General features: G+C 35.0%; 1 protein-coding gene across 1 annotated transcript in view; it reads right to left on the bottom strand.

Moving 5' to 3' along the window:
* Window positions 1-24,276, bottom strand: part of COG5 (component of oligomeric golgi complex 5) — a 277,974-nt gene that overhangs the window by 241,897 nt on the left and 11,801 nt on the right. Inside the window, exons 4-6 of the mRNA XM_008703618.2 lie at window positions 22,736-22,790; window positions 22,565-22,634; window positions 904-1,024 (exon numbers count right to left, since the gene is read on the bottom strand). Coding sequence (XP_008701840.2) covers window positions 904-1,024; window positions 22,565-22,634; window positions 22,736-22,790 — 246 coding nt within the window. The remainder of the gene's footprint in view (window positions 1-903; window positions 1,025-22,564; window positions 22,635-22,735; window positions 22,791-24,276) is intronic.

The following is a 24,276-nucleotide window of genomic DNA, read 5'->3' on the forward strand; positions in this document are numbered from 1 at the left end:
TACATACACTCAGTAGCTATTCAAAATTATGCCTGAAATATGAACTATATCATCACGGACCTTGCAGCTTGTTAACAGTCAGAACCATGAATGTTAAACCCTTGAATGTCAAGAGTCTGTTCTAAATGCTTGGGAGATGAATGAGCATGTGAAGAAATAATTCAATAAATCTTCTAGGCATAATATCAACATAGGATTTGTCACCTAAAAAAAAACATTTCTCCTACAGAAATGAAAATTAAGTTCACATGAAAACCTGTACACAAATGTTTACAGTAGCTCTATTCATAATCACCAAAAACTAGAAACAACATAAATTTCAATTCCTGAATCAATAAACTGTGGTACAACCACACAATGATATTCCACCAAACACCAAGTAACAATGGTATATATAAAAACTTGGATAAATCTCAAAGGCATTATGCTGAATACAAAAAGCAGCCTCAAAAGGTTACATACTTTATAATTCCATTTACGTGACATTCTCCAAAAAACAAAACTAAACTGATGGAGAACCAATCAGTGGTTGCCAAAGTTAGGGGGGAGGTGAGACTGTAAAGGGATAGCAGGAGGGAATTTTTGGGGTGATGAAACTTACTCTATATCATGACTGTGCTGGGGATTACATGAATCTATACATGTGTTAAAATTCATAGGCATGTATACCCCCCAAAAAAGGGGCCAGTTTTACCATATGAGAATTTTAAAAACAAACCGCATTTCTAATAGAGAAATCAACTAATCTTACCCATTTTGAAAAGTGTGACAATATTGTATATGGCTAATTATTAAATACGTTTGTTCAATAATATTTGTTACTGGTGATAACAAAAGCCAACAAATCAAGTGACTGAACAATCTATAAAACTCTACTAACTTTTTAATCAAAAGAGGACTTACCAAGTTCATTAAGACTCTGAGCAGCTTTTGTTATCTCTCTACTTCCCCCTTGCAGTTGTCCCTGGAGTCTCTTAGTGAGATACAAGATGCGAATTATTCTCCGAAGCAAATCACAGGCAACCTGTGCAAATATCACAATGTTAAGAAAGTGTAATCAATCCATGAAGTTTTATTACTATTATGATGTGAATCTGTCCATTCTTTCCAGATGCTAAAGACTCATTCATGTCTTTTTTGTGTTTTCTTCCCATCAGAAACCTAAAAAATCACAAAGCTTGGAAAGCATCACTTTATAGTAAACTCCAATTTATCCCAAAAGAAGAGATTTAGGGATCTAGGTGCTGTGAAACCTGGGAACTCCTTTCCTCAGTCCTAGACCAGTTTTCTTCTCAAGGTCAGTGGTTTTCAGTCTTCATATTAAATTCAAATGCATAGGTTCCAGAAGTTCCAAGCCCATGCCATAGCCCTGACCAATTAAATCAGAATCTCTAGAAGTGGGAACTAAGCTTCAACATATGTATTTTTTTTTAATATCCTCAGCCAGGCCAATGTGCAACCAAGATTGACAGCCCCTGTGCTGGTGCTGCTTAGCTACTACCTCTTAGTGTTTCCAATCCTTCTTTCTCTTCTAGGTCCGTAGGGGAACAGACTTACAACTTCTCCCAATTTCACTAGACCATAAGGAATAAGTATCCCCTACTTGAATTTTCCTGATGGTTCTTTTATCACTAATAACAAATTATGAAACAGAGTTATTAAAACAAAACAAAATAAAAAAAAATATATATATATATATACACACACACACATCATCTCCTATTCTCTTTTCATCACCAGATCTAATACCGCATCTTTACCTAGCCAAAAGACTAACATACAAAATGAAGTGTCATGTATTCAGGACACTTTATAATATAGCTGGATCCAGAGCAATTGCCTTAGAGAGACAGAAGAGGGGAGACCGATAGAATAATAGATATGTAGTGACCTTTAGCATCAGTAGTGATAATGAAGAGAGACAGTCTATGTTGCTGCATTACCACCATCTTTATGGCCCTGAAGCTGGTTGAGAAGAGCATCTCCCACCTAAGGAGGAAAATCATAACTGGAGGCAGTAAGAATTAAAAGCACTAGGAAGAGAGCTGAAACTCCAGCTATAAACATTTTTTTTCTGAATGAAAAACACACACACACACACGTACCTGGACCCAAAACCACACATGCACCCACACAACATACAGAGACACACAAACATAAAATTTGTTCAAAAATACAATGTTTACAAACATATGTAAGGCAAAGGCGACCAATTACTAAACATGCTTACCTGAATGCTTTTCTGAGTAACTATAGTCTAAAGCACTTACAATGATAAAAGAATGTCAACTAAGAATTTGTCCCTGAAAATTGAAAGACTTGGGCATCTTTGTCTTTTAATTAAATTTTTTTTATTTTCTCAATAATATAAGCACATAATTCAAAATTCAAAAGAAAAAAGTCACCCTCATATCTCTATGTCACAAATATGCACTTATCAAAAACAACCACTGTTATCAGTTTCTTGCTTGTCAGAATAGCGTTTTTAAATGAACCATTTGGAATGTAGAATCCCTAGTGATCAGTCCTCCGGGATTCTAAATACATCGTGAGGAGAAATAACAGATCTTACTTTAGTCTAATTACCTAGAATTGTCCTTCTACAATTCCCCAGTACCTACCCAATAAAGGATATGCCCTCAAACATGAAATCTTTGAGCTTATTTCTAATGCTTTTATTTTTAACCATGCTTAATCTGTCATCAAGTCTTACTGACTATTCTTCTGTTGCGTAACACAACAGTTACATTATCTCTGATCCTACAAGCATCACCTAATCCAAATCTTTACCACCTTCACCTTCACAATGTGGTGTACGAGCTAGCTTTCCAATCTCTTCCTGAAATCCATCCTGCTAGAGTTATCTTCTTAGAAACACAGTTTTCAGCACTCCAGCCCCCCTTTTTAATAAACTTCAGTGCTCTCTGACAGATTATGCTGAATCTTCTCACAACAGCATTTAATAAAATCCTCACTCAGGAAGTCTTAGATAATCTATAAGGCATCACTTACCATCATTTGCTAATACAGTGGCCTCCACTCTGGTCAATTTCCCTTCCTTACTTTTTATTTCAGATTTTTATAACCAAATATAATACACACATTATTCAGCACTAAAAAGAAATATCAAGCCAGGAAAAGGCATAGAGGAATCTTAAATGCATGTTACTAAGTGAAAGACGTTAATCTGAAAAGGCTGTATATTGTATGATTCCAACTATCTAACATTCTGGAAAAGGCAAAACTATGGAGAAAGGAAAAAGATCAGTGGCTGCCAAAGTTTGGAGGAATGAATAGGTAGAGTACAGAGGATTTTTAGGGCACTGAAAATACTCTGTATAACACTATAATGATGGACATATGTCACCATACATTTGTCCCAAACCACTGAATATACACCAAGAGTGAACCCTGATGTAAACTATGGACTTTGGGAGACAATGTAAGTTCATCAATTCTAACACATGTACTGTTCTGGGGGGTTGGAGGGAGATGGTGATTAGCGGGGAGGCCATGCATGCGTGGGGACAGGGGATATAGGAGACACCTCCATCTTCCTCCTACTTTTGCTGTGAACCTAAAACTACTCTAAAAAAGTCTTTGAAATAGATACAGATATTACAAACACGGAAAACCACACACAAAAATTACAGCTAACTGAACTTGGAACCACCATGCAGATCAGAAGACAAAATCATGTCAGCGACTACAGAAGCCCTCCATGTATGTACCCTACGCCAGTCATGATGCCCTCCATCCATTCCCCTCTAGCTCTCCCATCCCAACCAAGAAATACTACTCTGGTTTTTGTAGTAATCACTTCCTTACTTTTATTTATGGTTTTATTACTGAAATCTATATAGCTAACTGCTATAGTTTAAACTCACTTTTTTTTTTTTTAATCCATATAGGTTCCCTCACCATTTCTTACTTTTTCTTTGCAATCTGCTAAGTATATTCAACCATCTGTCCTATAGTTTCCCACAGACTGGGATTCAAGGAGTGCATTCCCCACAGGGCAGTTGAACCCATTCCTCTGTCTTGCATGTTTGCTATATGTTGGCAGTTGGATGTAGGCAGCTTTGTCAGACTTGGGCTTAATATTTTGGGTATTTTCCTTAGGTAGTGGTGCATGTGCAGCACATGTGTGACTTTCTCTATTTCTGTGTCATTAGCAGTCACTGATACTCAATGTCAAAATCCATTAAAATATAGAGATTATTCCAATTCTATCATTTTGTCTTTATTTGCTAGCATATAAAATTTCTCTGTAAAAAGAAACTTTACCTCACCTACTATTTGTTTACCTGGTGGTACTGTTCATACAGAAAAGTAAAAATAAATACTTGATTCTTTCCCTTGCTTCATCAGATTTCAAAATTAGATACTGCTTTCCTGATCTCTACTAAAGATGAACAATTAGTGGGTTTTGTTTTGTTTGGGCTGTCAGTATGAACTCAGAGATTTAAACATAATAAAGGATGCCAAACCACTGCAGCTCTTATCCTTGCAGATGCTCACCTTGTCCCTTTGCGGTCAGTGGGAACCTCTGAGGGTGATCAATTGTACCAAATGCCTGAGAAAGAGGTTTCCCAGAACCCAGGACTTCCAGTGCTAAACCTAAGATTGTTGCTCACCCCAGTGGCTCTTCAAGTTGGCTCCTCAATGCTTTTGTCTTGACTCTAGTTAGTAGTAGCTAATAGCTTCCTTGATATACAGTATAAAAAAAAATCCAGGATCATTTTATTTATTTCATGCCCCACACCTAGAATCAAAGATTTATCAAAGAAGCCCTGGTTTCTTTCGGGTTTATTTTTTTTAATAATATTTTTTTATTATGTTAGTCACCATACAGTACATCCCTAGTTTTTGATGTAAAGTGGTTTCTTTTAGAAGTCAGCAGCATTTCAAGAACACATTCTGGGAACTAGGTTTGCTCATTTCTGTGACTTCACAGCAGACGTAGCTAGGAAATGTCAGAATAAAATTATCACATAAATATTCATTTTCTTTATTCCATAATATACATAAAACATTCTCAGATATTATACATATACATATGTACAAAAATTTATACATATGTGATGTATATATCAAGATAAAATTAAAATACCTCATGAGTTCATACTGATATTTCCAATTAAAAATCAGAAGTACAGGGTGTTTACTTATTCTTCTAACTTACATCTATACATTATTTCTTCCACAGAGACTCTGGCTCTCAGAGACACAAGAAATAACAGAATTGGAATAATTTAAAATTATCCATTTGCTTTGTTGCACAACACACAGAAAACATTATCTCAATACAAAACCCACACTACTAACACAAATATGAGAGCCTAAGATGGTTTTTAAAAATTATTTGCACATGCTCTCCCTACATTTTTTTTTTACAGTTGAGTTTTGTCAAAACATACAGCCGTTACATATTATATTCTCCTTTATATCCTTCATTTAATCTCAGCTCTAATGGTCATCACCAGTCTTACTTTAGTGTTTAGTGTTTCTCTAATCATTCTCAAGTACACTATCAGATTCCCAAGAAAAGATTTATTGGAACCATCTTCCCTGCATTCTTGTTTGTGGATGGCTATCTCTATACTTGAAAATCAGTTTGGCAGGTCTACCAATTACCTATTGCTGCAGGAAAAAACCAACCCAAAACCTAGTGGTTGAAAATGATTTGTTAGGTCTCACAATTCTGTGGGTAATTTTGGCAGGGTTCAAATGCTCCCTGTGCTGTCACCTGGGATTACTGACTCTGCTGCACCTGGCTAACAAGGAGGCTAGTCTGGACAGTACCAGAAGACTTCACTCCAGTGCCCGGTGCCTCAGTGCTTCTGCGACTATCATCGCCACGTGGTTAGGTGGGGCTTCCTCACAGCATGGTGGTCTCAAGGTAGTTGGACGGCTTACACAGACAATGGCTTTCCCAGAGCAGAACAAAAGCGGCTATGCCCCCTGGAGGCGAGGTCCAGAACTAGCACAAAATCACTTCCACAGCACAGGTTGTTTGGTTTTGCTACAGTAGTTGCTCTGATTTTACAGTAGTCGGGGACACTAGCATTTTATGTTGCAGTTATCTTCCCTCTTCCTTCCTGGCACATTCACTCGTTTGGTGTGTAATTATACAGCCAGTAAAATAAGGCATCATTCCAATTCTATCTACAATAAATTAGATAAAATTATTTGACACCACATTAACTGAAAACTAAAAAGGACCCTACTAAAGTATATGACGAAAATCATGTAGCTATAAACCATAAAACACATAGAAAAGAGAAAATGTTTTAAGGATGATTTCTTCCTTCTCTATTCAAACATTTTCTCAAACTTTCTTACTACTTTCAAAATTAAAAAATTAAATTAAAAACTTTCCAGTAAAAAGCTAATATATGTGTATGACTTAAAAAATTAAAAAGTAAAATGATAAAAAGTTAAAAAATAATTTGAAAAGATAAAAATGTTATATAATAGGTATGAGGATTATATCTCAACAGAGCTGTTACACTGAAAGTTAAAAAACTCATTTTCTTATATAATTTTAAAGTTAAAAAATTTAAATACCCTATGTAAAAGATAATAAGCTCTTCAAAATTTCTTTCTGAAAAACTCTTAGGCAGTTCAGAAGCAAACAATGTTACTAAAATGAGCTAAGATAGATGATTCTTGGGGTGATAATTAAATTCAACTCATGTATTCATGTATATAGATGAAGTCAGAAGCCTCTGCTTGGTGAAAGAAAAGGCTTCTGGAAAGAGAGTGAAATGGGGATAAAAAGCAAAAAGAATTAAATGTAAAAGTACTTTCTTCTAATTGAGAGAACAATCATAGTGATTTTATGTTCAAGGCAAAAACAACTTCGTAGCTCTTTCTTGCTTTCTTATACCACATGCATTTAAATGAATTAGGAGCTCAAAGAATAAAAAGATTAAACAGGAACATTAAAGTTTCCCCAATGTTCAAAACAGAAATGACTAGACAAAGTGAACAGAATAAAAATGGTTAAAACATCATAAGCTTCCAAAGAGCCTCTAGACTTCAAAATAGTTTTAAAGGCAGCACATTTCTAAGATGAATTTCCTTCCTAAAGTATGCCTGCATAGGACTCAATCCAGGAAAAATTAAACACTGGAAATAAAGATACCAAAATGTCCACAGGCATATTTCTTTCTCTTTATTTTCCCTTCCTCTTTTTCTTGCTTTATAATAATTTGGCTAAAGTTATTCAACTTAGTTGTTCCTCTAGTAAAATATTTTTTTTAAATAAGGGTATAGAAAATTAGGGCAAATATTTAATAACAATAATAAAAGTAAAAAGTGTTTATCTTAAACACAAACAATCCTGACCTCTCATGTTTGTGGAACCATAAAAAATAAAAACATTCTTAAAAGATGACAGCTTCACAGAATCATAGCATTTCAGAGCTGGAAGGGAATTCACAGATTCACTCCAAACTTTCATTGTAAAAAAAAATATACCACCACCACCACAACAAAAATGGTAATTAGGTGTGGTGAAGGATGAGTTAAGTAACCTTATTGTGGTAATCATCTCACAATATACACACGTATCAAATCATCATGTTATACAGTTTAAACTTACACAATGTTATATGTCAGTTATATCTCAATAAAGCTGTGGGGGAAAAGATACTCAAGTTCCTTCACTACCATGCAGCTAGAGTGATGAAGAATAGCAGTCAGGCCTCAGAAGTCCTAGACCAGTGTACTGTACTTCATTACTTGTTCCTGATTTTTTTTTTTAACCCTCAGCAAGCTTCTGGAAAACAGAAACTATACTGTCTGCCTTTTTTATATTTTCCACAGAATCAAAAGCAAAGAATATGAAATTTAGAGAAAGAAATCTCATTTTGCAGTTATAACGCTGCTGCACACTGGCTTTATGCAACTCCAGCAAGTAACTTTCAGAACCTTTGTTTACTCATCCATAAAATGATGAAACACGCAACTGGTCACATTATTATAAAAGTCAAATGATTCTGAATACTTGAAATTTTCATTCATTATAAAATCCTATATAAACATGAAATTTCCCTTATTGCTAATAGCTAGCTAAGAGGCAAAAATAGTTTCTTAAAACTTACGGTCACATAAGAACTAGGAAGATCGGTAGGGGAAGAAAGGGATAAAGAAAGGGGGGGTAATCAGAAGGGGGAATGAAACATGAGAGACTATGGACTATGAGAAACAAACTGAGGGCCTCAGAGGGAAGGGGGGTGGGGGAATGGGACAGACTGGTGATGGGTAGTAAGGAGGGCACGTATTGCATGGTGCACTGGGTGTTATATGCAACTAATGAATCATCGAGCTTTACATCGGAAACCGGGGATGTACTGTATGGTGACTAACATAATATAATAAAAAATCATTAATTAAAAAAAATTAAAAAAAAAAGAAAAATAAAGTAAAATAGTTAGAAAAAAAAATAAAATAAAAAGAGCAAAAAAAAAAAACTTACGGTCAAAGGAATGTACTGAACAAAGGGGGAAAAAATGAAATGCATGACTTTGACAGGTTTAAGATCTGGAGCTAAAAGCAAGGAAGTGAAGTAAAATTAAAATTTTAATTGAAAAATCAAATTTTAATTCACTGCCTAAAATTAAACATAAATCTACCATCCTTACATGTTAGTTTATTCTTTCATAAGAAAAAGAATTCCCCTGAACATAATGCCATGATTTTGAGTACAAAATGAGAAAGTTATCCTAAAAAAGCAGTATTTAAATCCCAAATTAACTATAAGGAGGTATTGTTTTAACGTGTATTTTAACATAGAAGTAAAACATTAACTTGCAGGAGAGAACTCTTACAGTGTTCTGGGCACTTGCAGTGCCCATACTCCTCAGGAAAGTAGCTTGTGCAGGTCCTTACACGTGGTTCACCAAACTTCAGGTCATATAGGACCTTGAGACCTTAGCCACAACTGATTAGATTGGGGAAACAATGCTAGGTCAAAAGAAACCACACCAAGTGTGTCACCAGTGGCCCATGACATTGTCTTGCACAAGAACTGCCCAAAATTGTTACTGGCAGGGAAGTGGCAATAAGCAGAAACCTTCAAACAAAAGCAGCAAGAGAAGAAACAATGAGTAAGTGAAAAGGAGAATGAGAGTTAACCCACAGTGGCGGAAGAAAAAGTAGGAGCTAGAGATGCAAACACACAGAGCCTGAGTCACAGAAAAGCACGAATGCTGATATGCTACTACAGGCCAAGCAATGTCTTACTGTGCAGGCATGTCACACTGTTGCAGGATTCCTCTTTGGCTGTTAGGACAGGTTTTCATGCATCCTCACTGCTCCACATGCTCTTAAGCAGCTATCCCTGAAATACCCTGAAAGTATCTCTTCTCTATCTGAAAAAGACTAAGACATCCAAACTCTTCTCACATGCTATATTTCTCAAGTTGTTATAGGAGAGATGTGTAAGTATATTTTAAAATTTTTTTCGTATACCATGTATGTTTTGTTCAGAAACATATGCTACATATTTAGAAAAAATATTAAAACTGGGGCACAGACTAAGGAAAAGATCATTTTACTCATTTCTTAAATATTTAACTGTTGGGCATATAATGCTATGCTAAGGCTTGAGATTCACATATTAACAATATATGATCACAGCCCTTAAAGAGCTCAGTCTTAAAAGAGAGTATGAAGAAGGTAAAGGCTATGCAGAAAGTACTATAATGAAATTATCTATAGGATTTTAAAGGAATCAAAAAATGAAAAATATTCTGCTTTGCCAGAGGCTCTCACAAAAGAATTGACACATCAGTTAGAATCTGCTGAATGACAAGAACATTCTGAGTTAGAGAAAAAAAGAAAATGTGCAAAGAAATAAATGTGAGAATTTCTAGCAAAAGGCAAAGCTGATAAAGGCAAGCAGAGGCCCTATCATGAAAGGGCTTACATGCCATATTGAGAACTTGACACTTCATTCTATTTCTTGTTAAGAAATTAATGAATAATTTTATCAGGAGAATAAAATAATCTGATGTTTGTTTTATAAAAAAGATGAGACGTGAGTTTTCTATTTTCACTATGGCAGATTAGGTTGTTAGCTTACCACTGAAAACAACTAAAAGTGTTGTATGACATGTAAAAATGTCCAAAAAGCATCAAAGAAGTGATAGAACATATAGAAATACCAAGCTAAAAGTGAAGCGCACAGGAGAATCCAGAGAGAAAAGAAGCAAATCCACTTGTAATCTGAGAACAGTTGCTAATCTTAGAAAACTACATACTACATCTTGACAGCCTCAGAGGCCAAGTGGAGTAGACACTTAAAATTGATTAAATTTAATGTTGTTCTTGGACCGATAGTGATTTCTGATGCCATGCAGAAACAAAACCAATCTTCTCTGAAGGACTCAAATATTCTCAGAAATAACTTCTTAAAAAAGAAAAATGCCTAGCACACAGCAAAAGATAATCAGGCACCCAAAGAAATTGAACTCCATTAGACAAAACAGGCAAACATACTACAAAAATAAACATACCCACAAACACTACAAATACTGTACCTCCCAGAGTCAGGTAACAGAAAACCTCAGCAGAATACATACAACAAAGTAAAAGTCTGAACACAAGAAATAGGATAAGTCATACAGCATTTCAGGAAAATAAAAACAGAACTTCTAAAAATAAACATTACCAAAATTTAGCAAAATAATAATATACTAGTTTAACCACAGGTTATAATTGGCTAAAGAAAGAAATAATGAAATGAAAATACAATCAGAAAAAAGTCCAGGAAAGAAGAAAAAAAAAAAACCCACAGATTAAGGAAAAGTGAATTAAAATGACTTGGATGACAAAGAAAGTTGAGCATACATTTATCAGATTCTAAAGACAAAGGAGAGAGAGAATGATATATATTTGAAGAAATCATGGCTTAGAAAGGATGAAAGAGAGAAATTCACAGATAGAAAAAGAAAACTAATTACACTTGAGACAAATAAAAAAGAACCACATTCTGAAACTGAAGGGAATCAAAAAGAAGAGACTATCCTAAAAGAGGCCAGAGGAAAACTATAGATTACCTGCAAAAGTCCAAACAGATTGAAAGGTTTTCAACAACTAAAATAGAGGGCAGAACATAATGGAATGATATCTTCCAAGTGTAGAAAATAATAAGAAAAGAAAGAAAGAGAGAAAAGAAAAAAGAAAAGAAAAGAAAAGAAAGAGAAAGAAGGAAGGAAGGAAGGAAGGAAGGAAGGAAGGAAGGAAGGAAGGAAGGAAGCGAACGAACCAACAGGTCAAAAACCAACTTTTAAAATGAGCAAAACATCTGAATAAGAGAAGATATACAAATGGCTAATAGGCATTATAATTAACAGTCTGTTTCTTGGTTTGTCTCTCTCCCCTTTTCCCTTTGCTCGTTTGTTTTCTTAAGTTCCACATATGAATGAAATCATATGGTATTTGTCTTTCTCTGATTAATTTTGCTTAGTATTATATTCTCTAGCTCCAACTATACTATTGCAAATGGTAAGAGTTCATTCTTTTTGTGGCTGAATAATATTCCATTGTGTTATATATATCACATCTTCTTTATCCATTCATTGATTGATAGGCACTTTGGTTGTTTCCATATCCTGGCTATCGTAAATAATGCTTCCATACACACAGGGGTGTAGGTATCCCTCTGAATTAGTGTTTTTGTTTTCTTTGGGTTAATACACAGTAGTGCAATTGCTGAATGATAGGGTTAATTCTATCTTTAACTTCTTGAGGAACCTCCATACTGTTTTCCACAGTGGCAGCACCAGTTTGCATTCCTACCAACACTGATAGTTACCAGAGGGAAGGTGGGGCGGGGGGGTTAAATAGACGATGGGGATTAAGGAGTGAACTTATTGTGATGAGCACCAAGTGATACATGGAATTGTTGAATCACTGTATTATATACCTGAAACTAATAACACACTGTAAAAAAAAAAAAAAAGTAAAATTATTTTTAAAAATGGCCGATAGGCACAATAAAAGATGCTCAATATCGTTAGTCATTAGGGAAATTCAAATTAAAACAACCATGAAGGGTGTGCCTGGGTGGCTCAGTCAGTTAAGAATCTGCCTTCAACTCAGGTCATGATCCCAGGGTCCTGGAATTAAGCCCCACACTGGGCTCCCTGCTTAGTGGGAAGTCTGCTTCTCCCTCTCTTTCTGCTCTTCCCCCGGCCCTCTGCCCGCTCATGCTCTCGCTCTCTCTCTCTCTCTCAAATGAATAAAATCTTTAAAAAATAAATTTAAAAAATTAAAGAGAAAATAAAACAACCATTATACCCAATAAGATGGCTATATTAAAAGAAATGTTGTAAGAAATAAAGAAATTGAAACTTTCATAAATTGCTGATAGGAATGGAAAATGGTACAGCTGCTTTGGAAAACAGTTTGGCATTCCTCAAAAAGTTTCTTTTTCCACAAATTGAGAAATAATTGACATATCACATTGTCTAAGTTTAAGGTTGTATGCATATTAATTTGATATATCAAAATATTAAACAAGTAGCAGGGGCATTGATTTAATAAGTGTTAATACAGATATATCAGTATTTCATTCCTTCTTTTGACTGCATTTATAAAACAAAGAAAAAAACTAAAGCATAGAAAAATAAACAAGAATTATTTCAAACCAAATAACTACAGAAAAAGTAGTATTATTTAAAACAGAAAGGCCTGATTAGTACTGGTGGTTTTACATAACAACCGGAAAAACTAGGAGTCTTGTAATCAATCAGCACCAATCTCTAATGATCTCATATAATAACTAGAAGAGGAGTCCACCACTAGTCACACACAACATACAACTAAAAAGTTCAACACTACATTCAAAACTGATTATCTGAACGTCCCAAAGAAAACAGATCTACACTGAACAGAACAAGATTTAGCATCTAGCAGCCAAAAATACTCTACCTGATTTTGTAAATAAAATTCTATCGAAACACAGCCAATTTAACTATAACATAGTTGAATAGTTGCAACAGAGATATGGTAGCCCAAGAACCTAAAATATTTACTACATGGCCACTTACAAAAAAGTTTGCCAATTCCTGTATAGATAACTCCTTCTAGATGAATCTATTAATTATATATTAAGACACATTTTTTGTTTTTTCAACAAAGGCAATCTAGTAACAGTGAGACAAGCAATGAACTACAATTCAAAGCAATGAGATACCCAAAACTAAAAATATTTCTGAATATACGAAGTTTTAAAAATGCACAACCTAAACAAAATGCAGAGATGAATATCGTATGATGTAACAAGTGAAACTTAATTATGAAAAGTACCTCAGGCTAATAAGCAGTTACTCAGGCATAAATCAGACTATTAAACCAGGTGCCATGCCATAACCACAAATAAATTAACTGAAGAACTTTGCTGATGGGAAACAAAATTTTTTGTTTGGATACTGTAAGACTGTTATAATCCTGAAGGAAGAAAATAGTAATAAAGAAAAAAGAATTAAAAACTGGAATAAGATTAAGAAGATACATATTCCAAAAAAACAAATCAATGGTATTTGCACTTCTGTTACCAGACTTGGTCTGAATGTAATCAATACAGTATGTTACATGTTTTGCAATCTGCTCTTGAAGATGTTTAAAGCACTTAAGAAACTATATCAACTATCTTCATGACTACAGCTTTGTAATATAGCTTGAAATCCGGAATCCTGATGCCTCCAGTATTGTTTTTCTTCTTTAGAATGGCTCTGGCTATTGGGGTATTTTGTGGTTCCATATAAATTTTAGGATTGTTTGTTCTAGCTCTGTGAAAAATGCTGATGGTATTTTGATAGAGATTGCATTAAATGTGTAGATTGCTTTGGGTAGTATAGACATTTTAACAATGTTTGTTCTTCCAATCCATGAGCATGGAATGCTTTTCCATTTCTTTGTGTGCTCTTCAATTTCTTTCACAACACAAAAACAGACACATAGATCAATAGAACAGAATAGAGAACCCAGAGGTGGACCCACAACTATATGGTCAACTAATCTTCAATAAAGCTGGAAAGAATATCCAATGGACCCACAACTCTATGGTCAACTAATCTTCAATAAAGCAGGAAAGAATGTCCAATGGAAAAAAGACAGTCTCTTCAACAAATGGTGTTGGGAAAACCGGACAGCAACATGCAGAAGAACGAAACTGGACCACTTTCTTACACTATACACAAAAATAAATTCAAAATGGATGGAAGACCTTAATGTGAGACAAGAAACCATCAAAATCCTAGAGGAGAACACAGGCAGAAACCTCTTTGACCTCAGCCACAGCAATTTCTTACTCAACACATCACCAGAGGCAAGCGAAACAAAGGCAAAAATGAACTACTGGGACTTCATCAAGATAAGAAGCTTCTGCACAGCAAAGAAACAAGCAACAAAACTAAAAGGCAGCCTACGGAATGGGAGAAGATATCTGCAAACAACATATCAGATAAAGAGTTAGGATCCAAAATCTACAAAGAACTTATCAAACTCAACCCAAAAAACACATAACACAGTTAAGAAATGGCAGAAGACATGAACACTTTTCCAAAACAGATGTCCAGATGGCTAACAGACACATGAAAAGACGCTCAACTTCACTCATCATCAGGGAAATATACATTAAAACCATGACGAGATACTATCTCACACCTGTGAGGATGGCTAAAATTAACAACACAAGAAACAACAGGTGTTGGCGAGGATGAGGAGAGAGGAGAACCCTCTTGCACTGCTGGTGGGAATGCAAACTGGTGCAGCCACTCTGGAGAACAGTATGGAGGCTCTCAATACGTTAAAAATAGAGCTACCCTCCGATCCAGCAATTGCACTACAACGTATTTAACCAAAGGATACAAACTACAGATTCAAAGGGATACATGCACCCCGATGTTTATAGCAGCGTTATCAACAATACCCAAACAATGGAGAGAGCCCAAATGTCCATCGACTGATGAATGCATAAAGAAGACGTAGTATATGTATACAATGGACAATTACTCAGCCATCAAAAAGTATGAAATCTTGCCATTTGCAACAACATGGATGGAGCTACAGTGTATTATGCTAAGTGAGGTAAGTTAGTCAGAGAAAGACAAATCCATATGATCTCACCAGATGTGGAATTTAAGAAAGAAAACAGATGAACATATGGGAAGGGGGAAAAAAAAAAGAGTGGGAAGTAAGCGATAAGAGACCCTTAACAAACAGAGGGTTGATGGACATAGGTGGGTGGGGATGAGCTAGATGGGTGATGGGTACTAAGGAGAGCACTTATGATGTGCACTGGGTGTTTTATGTAAGTGATGAATCACTGAATTCTACAGAAGCCAATACTGCACTGTACTTTAACTAAAATTTAAATTAAAAAATAATTAAAAAAAGAAAATCTATCAAATTTATAATTTTGTTTAAACGTTTAAAGAATTTGGTTAAGTAAGTTTGTTACCAGTTTTTAAATGTCTGGGGCAATAGAATTTCTTGAATTTATAAGTTCTGACTTATTACTTGCATAAGTAGTCTATAAACATTTAAAGAGGTAGTGATTATTTAATGTTAATGAATTACTGTTTAAGACAAACTAGAAATTTCTAAAATATAAGCGATGAGGGATGCCTGGCTGGCTCAGTCAACAGAGCATGCAACCCTTGATCTCGGGGTTCTAAGTTTGAGACCCACATTGAGTGCAGAGATTACTTAAAATCTTAAAATAAATAAATAAAATATAGGTGATGTGTATTCTCCATTCAAGAAAGCTCCCCAGATATTAAAAATTCTATCAAAAGTATTCACACTAAAGTCAAAATATAAGTGCAATGTGTAACATAAACCTAGGTGTGTTATAGACCAAACCAACATCCTCCAACTCATAGAAGCCTAAATCATTAAACACTTCTTTACTGTTAGGTTTTTAATAGATTTTGTGCTGGGAAAACTGGACAGCAACATGCAGAAGAATGAACATTAGACATTCTAAACATTAGAGGTCTTTTAGCAGCTGAAAAGTCACAGTACTACAAGAAAATACACAGAAAGAATCAAAAGATGGTAATATTAATTCTAGCTAAAGATGACAAATATGATATAAATGAATATAAAAACATTTTTTCTGGACAGAGCTCTAACTTACCTACAAAAGTTAAAGACATAATTTCAAGCCAAAAAAAAGTAACTATAATTTATATATAGCTTAATAAAAAGCTTAGTAAGACTTAGAAAGAAGCAATATTGAGAAAGATGAAATGTACAGTTACAGACCAAATTTGGAGAGTTAGAGGGGGCAGGAAGTTGAGAAAATTTTGTTGTACACTTAGGTGAATTATAGCTCAATAAAGCTATATTAAAAAAAAAAAAACAGGTCTGAGGTAAGGTACTGAGAAAGTTGGAAAATCAGAGGAGATAGAAAAAAGAAAATGGACCATAAGGGTTTAGGATTTCAGTGGCGAATTGTATGGTCATGGGAGTAGATGGCTCAGGTAGAGCTCGGATGAAGATCATAACTAGAGTTAAGAAAGTCAAAGAGTGAGGACAGAATGATGGGTGGATTACTATGGGTACTAAAGCCAGAAACTATGATGTAAAGACTTTCACTGTAAAGATGACTGGGCCAGGTCTGTCTTTAGTGAAGAAGGAAGCTGACAGATACATGTCATAAGTAAGAAGGACAAAGAGAAATGGCTTAAATTAATCCTTTTAATGCACACTTTCATTGCCGTGCTCTGGATATGCCCTGCAAGCCTCCACCTCTCGCGCCTTTGTTACACTCTTCCGTCTGTAATTCCCTACTCTCATCCTAGCCTACCCAAATCCTACCTATCCTTTAAAACCCTTATCAATTGCATTCATTCTTAAAGATTTATTTCAAAGCTGTCAACAGCCTACTTCTTTGAGCCTATCTCCTTTCTTAAGCATTAAACACTTCATAGAACTATCCAATTGCATGCAATTTCTCTCTCCTGTGAATACTTATTGTTTCTTTATTTATTTTGGCATTTATGTAATCAGTATTTTATTAGGTCATTTTGTATAGTCATCGTATTTCCTTTAACCATGACATAAACTTTTTGAAAACAAGTACTATCTCACCCATCTTTGTATTCTCTGCTTTAACTAACACAATAGCTCTCACAGGAGATGTTCCAATGTCTTACTAAGAAAATCAGAGCTGCTTAGTTATCAATCCCTCATTGTCTTATCTAGTCTTTATTTTCAAACAATATCGGCATTAAATCATACTATGCCTACCAACAATATGAAAAGAAAATTTTAAAAACCTACGGTTCACCTGGGTGGCTCAGTCAGTTAAGCATCTGCCTTTAGCTTGCGTCATGATTCCAGGGTCCTGGGATCGAGTCCTGCATCAGGCTCCCTGCTCAGCAAGGAGTCTGCCTTCCCTCTCTCCCTGCCGTTCCCCCACCCCCACTTGTGCTCTCTTTCTCAAATAAATAAAATCTTCAAAAAAAAAAAAACTTCATTATTTCCTTTATGGAGTCAATTTTCAAAAATCAATTCTATATAAAATAGCAACGAACAATAGAAAAATAGAATTTTTAAAAAAATACTATTTAACAGTAACAAAACTGAAATCAAAATATGGCTGAAATTAAAGAAAACCTACATGCATGAAGAGATAACATATTTATGAGTTAGAAGATTCAATATTGTTAAGATGTCAATTCTCCCCAAATTCACCTATGGCTACAGTACATTTCCAGTCAAAATCCTAACCAGCTTTTCCCAGATGTCCATCGACTTACGAATGGATAAAGAAAATGTGGTGTATATATATATAATGAAATATTATTCAGCCAACAAAAAACCAAAATCTTGCCATTTGCAATGACATGGATTGAACCAGAGACTATTATGCTAAGCTAAATAAGTCAATCAGAGAAAGGCAATTATCATATGATTTCACTCATATGTGGAATTTAAGAAACAAAACAGAGGAGCACAGGGGAAGGGAGGGAAAAATAAAACAAGACAAAATCAGAGAGGGAGACAAAGCCATAAGAGACTCTTAATCATAGGAAACAAGCTGAGGGTTGCTGGAGGAAGAGGGGTGAGGGGAATGGAGTAACTTGGGAACTGGGTAATGGACATTAAGGAGGGCACATGATGTAATGAGCACTGGGTGTTATATAAGACTGATGAATCACTGAACTCTACCTCTGAAACTAATAATATGCTGCATGTTAATTATTTGAATTTAAATTTAAAAAACTAAAAACTAAAAAATGAATTTAAAAAAGAAAATAAGTTCATCAAATAAGTATCAGCCAGAGCTACGAGATTAGCCTTGAACAAAACTGACTTCATTCTAAGAACTTGAATTACCTTGCTTTTCATTGTAACATGGGTTTGTAATTCTAAAAGTACTTTTCTGTACTCTAGGAGTGAGACAAAATTATCACCAATATTCTCAATACTAAGAGAATGGGAAGAAATAAAAAATAAAATAAAAATAAAAATTACAAAACCTATCCTACAAAAAATAGAATGATAAAACATTATGTTAGAAGAATTTGTTTTTAAAAGATATTTATTTATTTATTTATTTGACAGAGAGACATACAGCCAATGAGAGAGGGAACACAAGCAGGGGGAGTGGGAGAGGAAGAAGCAGGCTCCCAGTGGAGCAGGGAGCCCGATGCAGGGCTTGATCCCAGGACCCTGTATATTAAAAATACAAATGATACTAGAAAAAAAATCGTAACCAGCTTTTTAGTAGAAATTAGTAAACTGATTCTAAAATTCACAGCTAATTGCAAACATACTAAAATAGTATCCTTTTTCAAGATCATTTGGCTGAAAGAAGGCTTACTAAAAAGCTACAGCAATCAAGATAGTGTACTATTAATATAAAGGCAAAAGCTAGATCAACTGAAGAGAGTAAAAAGTCCAGAAATAAGCCCACGTATATAAAGTCAATAAATATTATGAAGGCAACAAAAAAATTCAACAAGGAAAGAAAAGTTGTTTTCAAGAAATGGTGTTAGCAATCCATAAAAGCAAATTTGATAATTTGGACTTCATCAAAATTTACAATTTTTCTGTTTCAAAAGACACCACTTAAAAATGAAAAGCAGGGGCGCCTGGGTGGCACAGCGGTTAAGCGTCTGCCTTCGGCTCAGGGCGTGATCCTGGCATTATGGGATCGAGCCCCACATCAGGCTCCTCCACTATGAGCCTGCTTCTTCTTCTCCCACTCCCCCTGCTTGTGTTCCCTCTCTCGCTGGCTGTCTCTATCTCTGTCGAATAAATAAATAAAATCTTAAAAAAAAAAAAATGAAAAGCAATAGACTGGGAGAAAGATTAACAAATCATTTACTGGGAGAAAACATTTGCAAATCATATATTGTAGTATAATATATTAAAAAAACTCTTAATTGGGTATTTATCTAAAGAAAACAAAAACACTAATTCAAAAAGATATATGCACCCCATGTTCACTGGCGCATTATCTGCAATAGCCAAGATGTGGAAGCAACCTAAGGGTCCACTGATAGATAAATAAAGAAGACATGGTGTACACACACACACACACACACACACACACACACACAGAGGAATATTATGCAGCCATAATAAAGAATGATAGCATGACATTTGCAACAATTTGGATAGACCTAGTGGGTATTACGCTAAGTGAAATAAGTCAGAGAAAGACAAATATCATATGATTTCAATTACATATGGAATCTAAAAAACAGAACGAATACACAGAAAAATCAGAAACAGACCCATAAATACAGAGACCACACTGATGGTCAGCAGAGAGGAGGGAGATGAGTGAAGGGGAGTGGGAGGTACAGCCTTCCAGTTATGGAATAAGTAAGTCACACGGATGAAAGGTACAGCACAGAGAATATAGTCAATGGTCATGGAATAGTGTTACATAGGGACAGATGGTAGTTATACTTGTGAGCACAGCATAATGTACAGAGTTGTTGAATCACTACGTTGTATACCTAAAACTAATGTAACATTGTATGTCAATTACTCATCAAAAAAAAAATTACAACAATAAGATAACCCAATTTTAAAATGCCTAAAAGATATGAAATAGACTGAGTAAACTAAAGAAGATATACTAATGGATTTTAGCTTACATTTTGTAAATGGCTAATGATACTGAGTACCGCACAAGAAACGGTACTCAGTATCATTAGCCATTTACAAAATGTAAGCTAAAATCCTAATGAGATACCACTGCACACCCACTAGAAGGCCCATAATCAAAAGAGAACAACAAGTGTTGGTAAGAATGCGTAGACACTGGAATCCTCCTACATTGCTGATGGGCATATAAAATAGTATAGGCACTTTGAAAACAATATGGCAGTTCCTTAAAAACTTAAACTTACCATAAAACCCAGTAATTGCATTTTTAGAAATCTACCCAAGAGAAATGAAAGCACAGGTCCATGCAAATACATGTGAGCAAATGTTCATAGCAGCATTATTCATAAAAGTCAATAACTAGAAATAATCCAAATATCCATCAACTGGTGAAGGGATGAACAAAATGTGTTACATCCATAAAACAGAACAGAATTCAGCAATTTAAAAAAAGAATGAACTACTGAAGACATTCTGCATCGTGGATGTACCTCAAAGGCATTATGCAAAGTGAACAAAGCCAGACACAAGACTATATCTTGTATAATTCCATTTATATGAAATGACCAGAAAAAGCAAAGGAACAGAGACAGAAAACAGATTAGTGACTGCCTAGAACTGGGAGTGGGAATAGGTACTGATGGCTGGAATAGACTGAAGGTTAAAATCTTGCCTTTTGCAACAACATGGATGGAGCTAGAGAGTATAATGTTAAGTGAAATAAGTCAGTCAGAGAAAGACAAACACCATATGATCTCACTCATGTGAAATTTAAGAAACAAAACAAACAAGCAAAATGGGGGGAAAAGAGAAAGAGAGAGAGAGAGAGACAAACCGAGAAACACTCTTTTAGAGAACTGATCATTATCAGAGGGGAGGGAGAAGGGAGAGGGGGAAATAACCGATGGGGACTAAAGAGTACACTTAACACGATGAAGGAAAAAAAAAATGAAATGATAAAAAAAGAATTCATGGGTTGAAATCCTAACCCATGGGACTTTGGGCAGTGATTAGGTCATACAAGTGAACAACTCATGAAAGGGATTAGTGCCCTTATAAAACAGACCCGAGAAATCTCTCCTGCCCTGCCATTTGAGGACACAACAAGAAAATGACTATCTAATCATGATGAGCAACGAGTAATATATAGAATTATTGAATCACTACATTGTACACTTGAAACTAATGGAACACTATATGTTAGGTATACTGGAATTAAAATTAAAAACTTAATTAAAAAAATAAAAAAAAAAGAAAATTATTATCTGCAACCCAAAAGAGGGCCCTCACTAGGACATGTCCAGGCTGGTACCCTGATTCAGCCTTCCAGCCTCCAGAATTGTGAGAACGAAATTTCTCTTTATAAGCCCCCCAGTCTATGATATTCTGTTATAGCAGCCCAAATGAAACAAGACAATGGCCTACAGACCTGAGGGATCTTTTTGTGGTGATGGAAATGTTCTCAAACTGGACTACAGCAAAGACATTAGTTATTTTAATAATATTCTATATGTCCAAAAGGTTAAGTAGATTAAGGGAAAGTAAGAAAAGACCTGAATCAAATTTCTACGGATGAAACAAAAATGTCTGAAATGAAAAATACACTGAATAAGATTAGGGGCAGAATAAACAGTACAGAAAAAAATGATAAGTGAACTTGAAAACAAAGCAATAAAAATTATCTGAAACAGAACACACAGGGAAAAGAGGACTATGGGGGAAAAATGAACAGAGAATCCAGTGATCTGTGAGACATCCCTAAGGTGTCTGGAAGATTTGTAATTGCAGTCCCAGAAGGAAAGGGAGGAACAGAAAAAATATTTGGAAAAATAAAGGTCATAAAAATTACTAAATTCTAATCAAAAACTGAATTTCCCAAAAATGCACAAGCACTCCTATTAGAACAAGTTACAAGTTTGGGTTCCTTACATTTGGTTACAGCATAAATGTTAGGTTTCTTCCTATTCTCTATCGAACAAATAATTTCAAATCTTAACAAGTTAGTAAATTATTATACACTGTAATAATAAGAATAAAAATAACTCACTTCAATAATTTAGACTTGTATTCTTTTAAACTGTGTATCTTGGGGTGCCTGTGTGGCTCAGTCGGTTAAGCATCCAATTCTTGATTTCAGCCCAAGTCATAATCTGAAGGTTGTGAGATCCAGCTCCCCAACCCCATCGGGCTCTGCACGGGGCATGGAACCTGCTGAAGATTCTCTCTCTCCCTCTCTCTCTCTCTCCCTCTCAAAAACAAAAACAAAAAAAACCCTGCGTATCTTATTTTAAAGCTCTTAGTATTTTTCCCCTTTTCTCTCATATCCGCTTAATTTCTCAGAATTCATTCTCTTGAAATTTGTCCACTTATAAGAACAAAATGAATAATAAAGAAATGAAAAGCGAAAACCCACCTGAAGTCTTGCGAGTTGTGCAGTCCGGGCTACTATTTTATTGTATGGTTCCACGATTTTTGCTTTCATCCTAAAGGAAAATAAAGAGAGGAGTGACAATAAGATCATCTTCAAAATATCGATGGTTAAATTTCTTTCCATTCCACTTATTTACAAAATGAACAACGGTACCTATCAACAGCTCCCTGTAAAGCCCCAATTCTTGTCTGCATCATCTGAAGAACACCTAGGAAAACAAAATAGTTTCCATTACTTTACAAATTTACAAGGGCTCCAACTGGGGGGAAAAAATTATGTTAAAAGAAAAAATCATACGTGTACACATACCCATATACAGAAAAATGTCAATCTTTCTGCCACGATCATAACTTAAGCAACCAGTATCTTTGACCTGCACTATTTTTAAAGCTTCTAAGTAGTCTCCCCCTCCAATTCTTGTTCCTCTCAACAAGTCTCACAAATGGAAAGTGACTGCATAAGGAGCATCAGGTTTTCCGTTCTGGGTGATGAAAAAGTTCTGGAAATATACAGTAATGCTTGCACAACACTGTAAATATAATTAAGTACTAAATTATATATTTTAAAATGATTAAGTTTCATGTTCATGTGTATTGTACTACAGTCACAAAAGAAGCAGCCTTAGTGCTCTTTAAAGGTGCAAATTGTAGAACAATATTCCCTGCTAAAACCCTTTCATAGTCTCCCCTTCGCTTCCATGTCAAAACTGAAGTCCGCAGCTTGGTCTTCAAGGCCCTGCACCATCTGGAAATGGTATACTTTCTCTCTAACACTCAACTGCACCCAAAAGCTCCTACTAGATAAACCCCCACTACTCACCAAGCCTTGGCTTAACAGAAACAATTACTAAAAGATCCCCCAACTAATTTAGATTTTCTTGTTGTTTTCTTCTACGGCATACATTTCCTTCATGGCACTAATCACATTAGGTAATTACATATTCACTTGTATATCTGTTTAATGTTTTACTCTCTCACGAAACTGTAAATTCCTGGAGGTTAGGGAAAGTATATTTTTTAATCACTACTGTATGACCTGAGCCTAACTCAGACTAGTTCCAATGGCAATATTTGTTAAGTTAATTATATGATAGATAAGTAATACACATCGATAGCAAGGATAGTATGATAGCCTTTACTCTCTAAATACACAACATGATGGTTAACTTCTTACAAAGCTATAAAAATATTTTCAGGAAGATAGATCTTAAATTTTACAATTTTATATACCTGAAAATAAGCTTTCAATATTACAGTTTTAATTATTCTGAACTCCACTCATTAAAACTCAGTTTTCATATTTAACTGGCATAGTTGTAGTTTCAAAACATAGTATTTCTAAATAAACTTCGGTACAGAACTCTGTCATATTAGATGAAGTAATATTAGAACTAATAAACATTATCAGATACAATTGTACTTTAGTATGGCTCAGTCCAATAGAATCCTTTTGGGACCAGAGGATTCCCATTTTTCTGCTGGTTTTATGGTTCTTGACCATAAACCTCCAGGAATGAATTGCCCTTACTTGTTATCATCACATCCTTATATCTTATTCTCTCCACAACCCACTCTCAAATAGACGTTCATACACACTCCACCAAAATAGATCTTATCAAGGTTACCAGAAATCCCTGAGGTGCCAAACTCTATTGTCAGTTCTGTCTTTATCTTGCTCAAATTCTCTGAAATTCA

This window comes from Ursus maritimus, unplaced genomic scaffold (genome assembly GCF_017311325.1).
Source record: "Ursus maritimus isolate PB19 unplaced genomic scaffold, ASM1731132v1 scaffold_3, whole genome shotgun sequence".
Taxonomy (NCBI): Eukaryota; Metazoa; Chordata; class Mammalia; order Carnivora; family Ursidae; genus Ursus; species Ursus maritimus.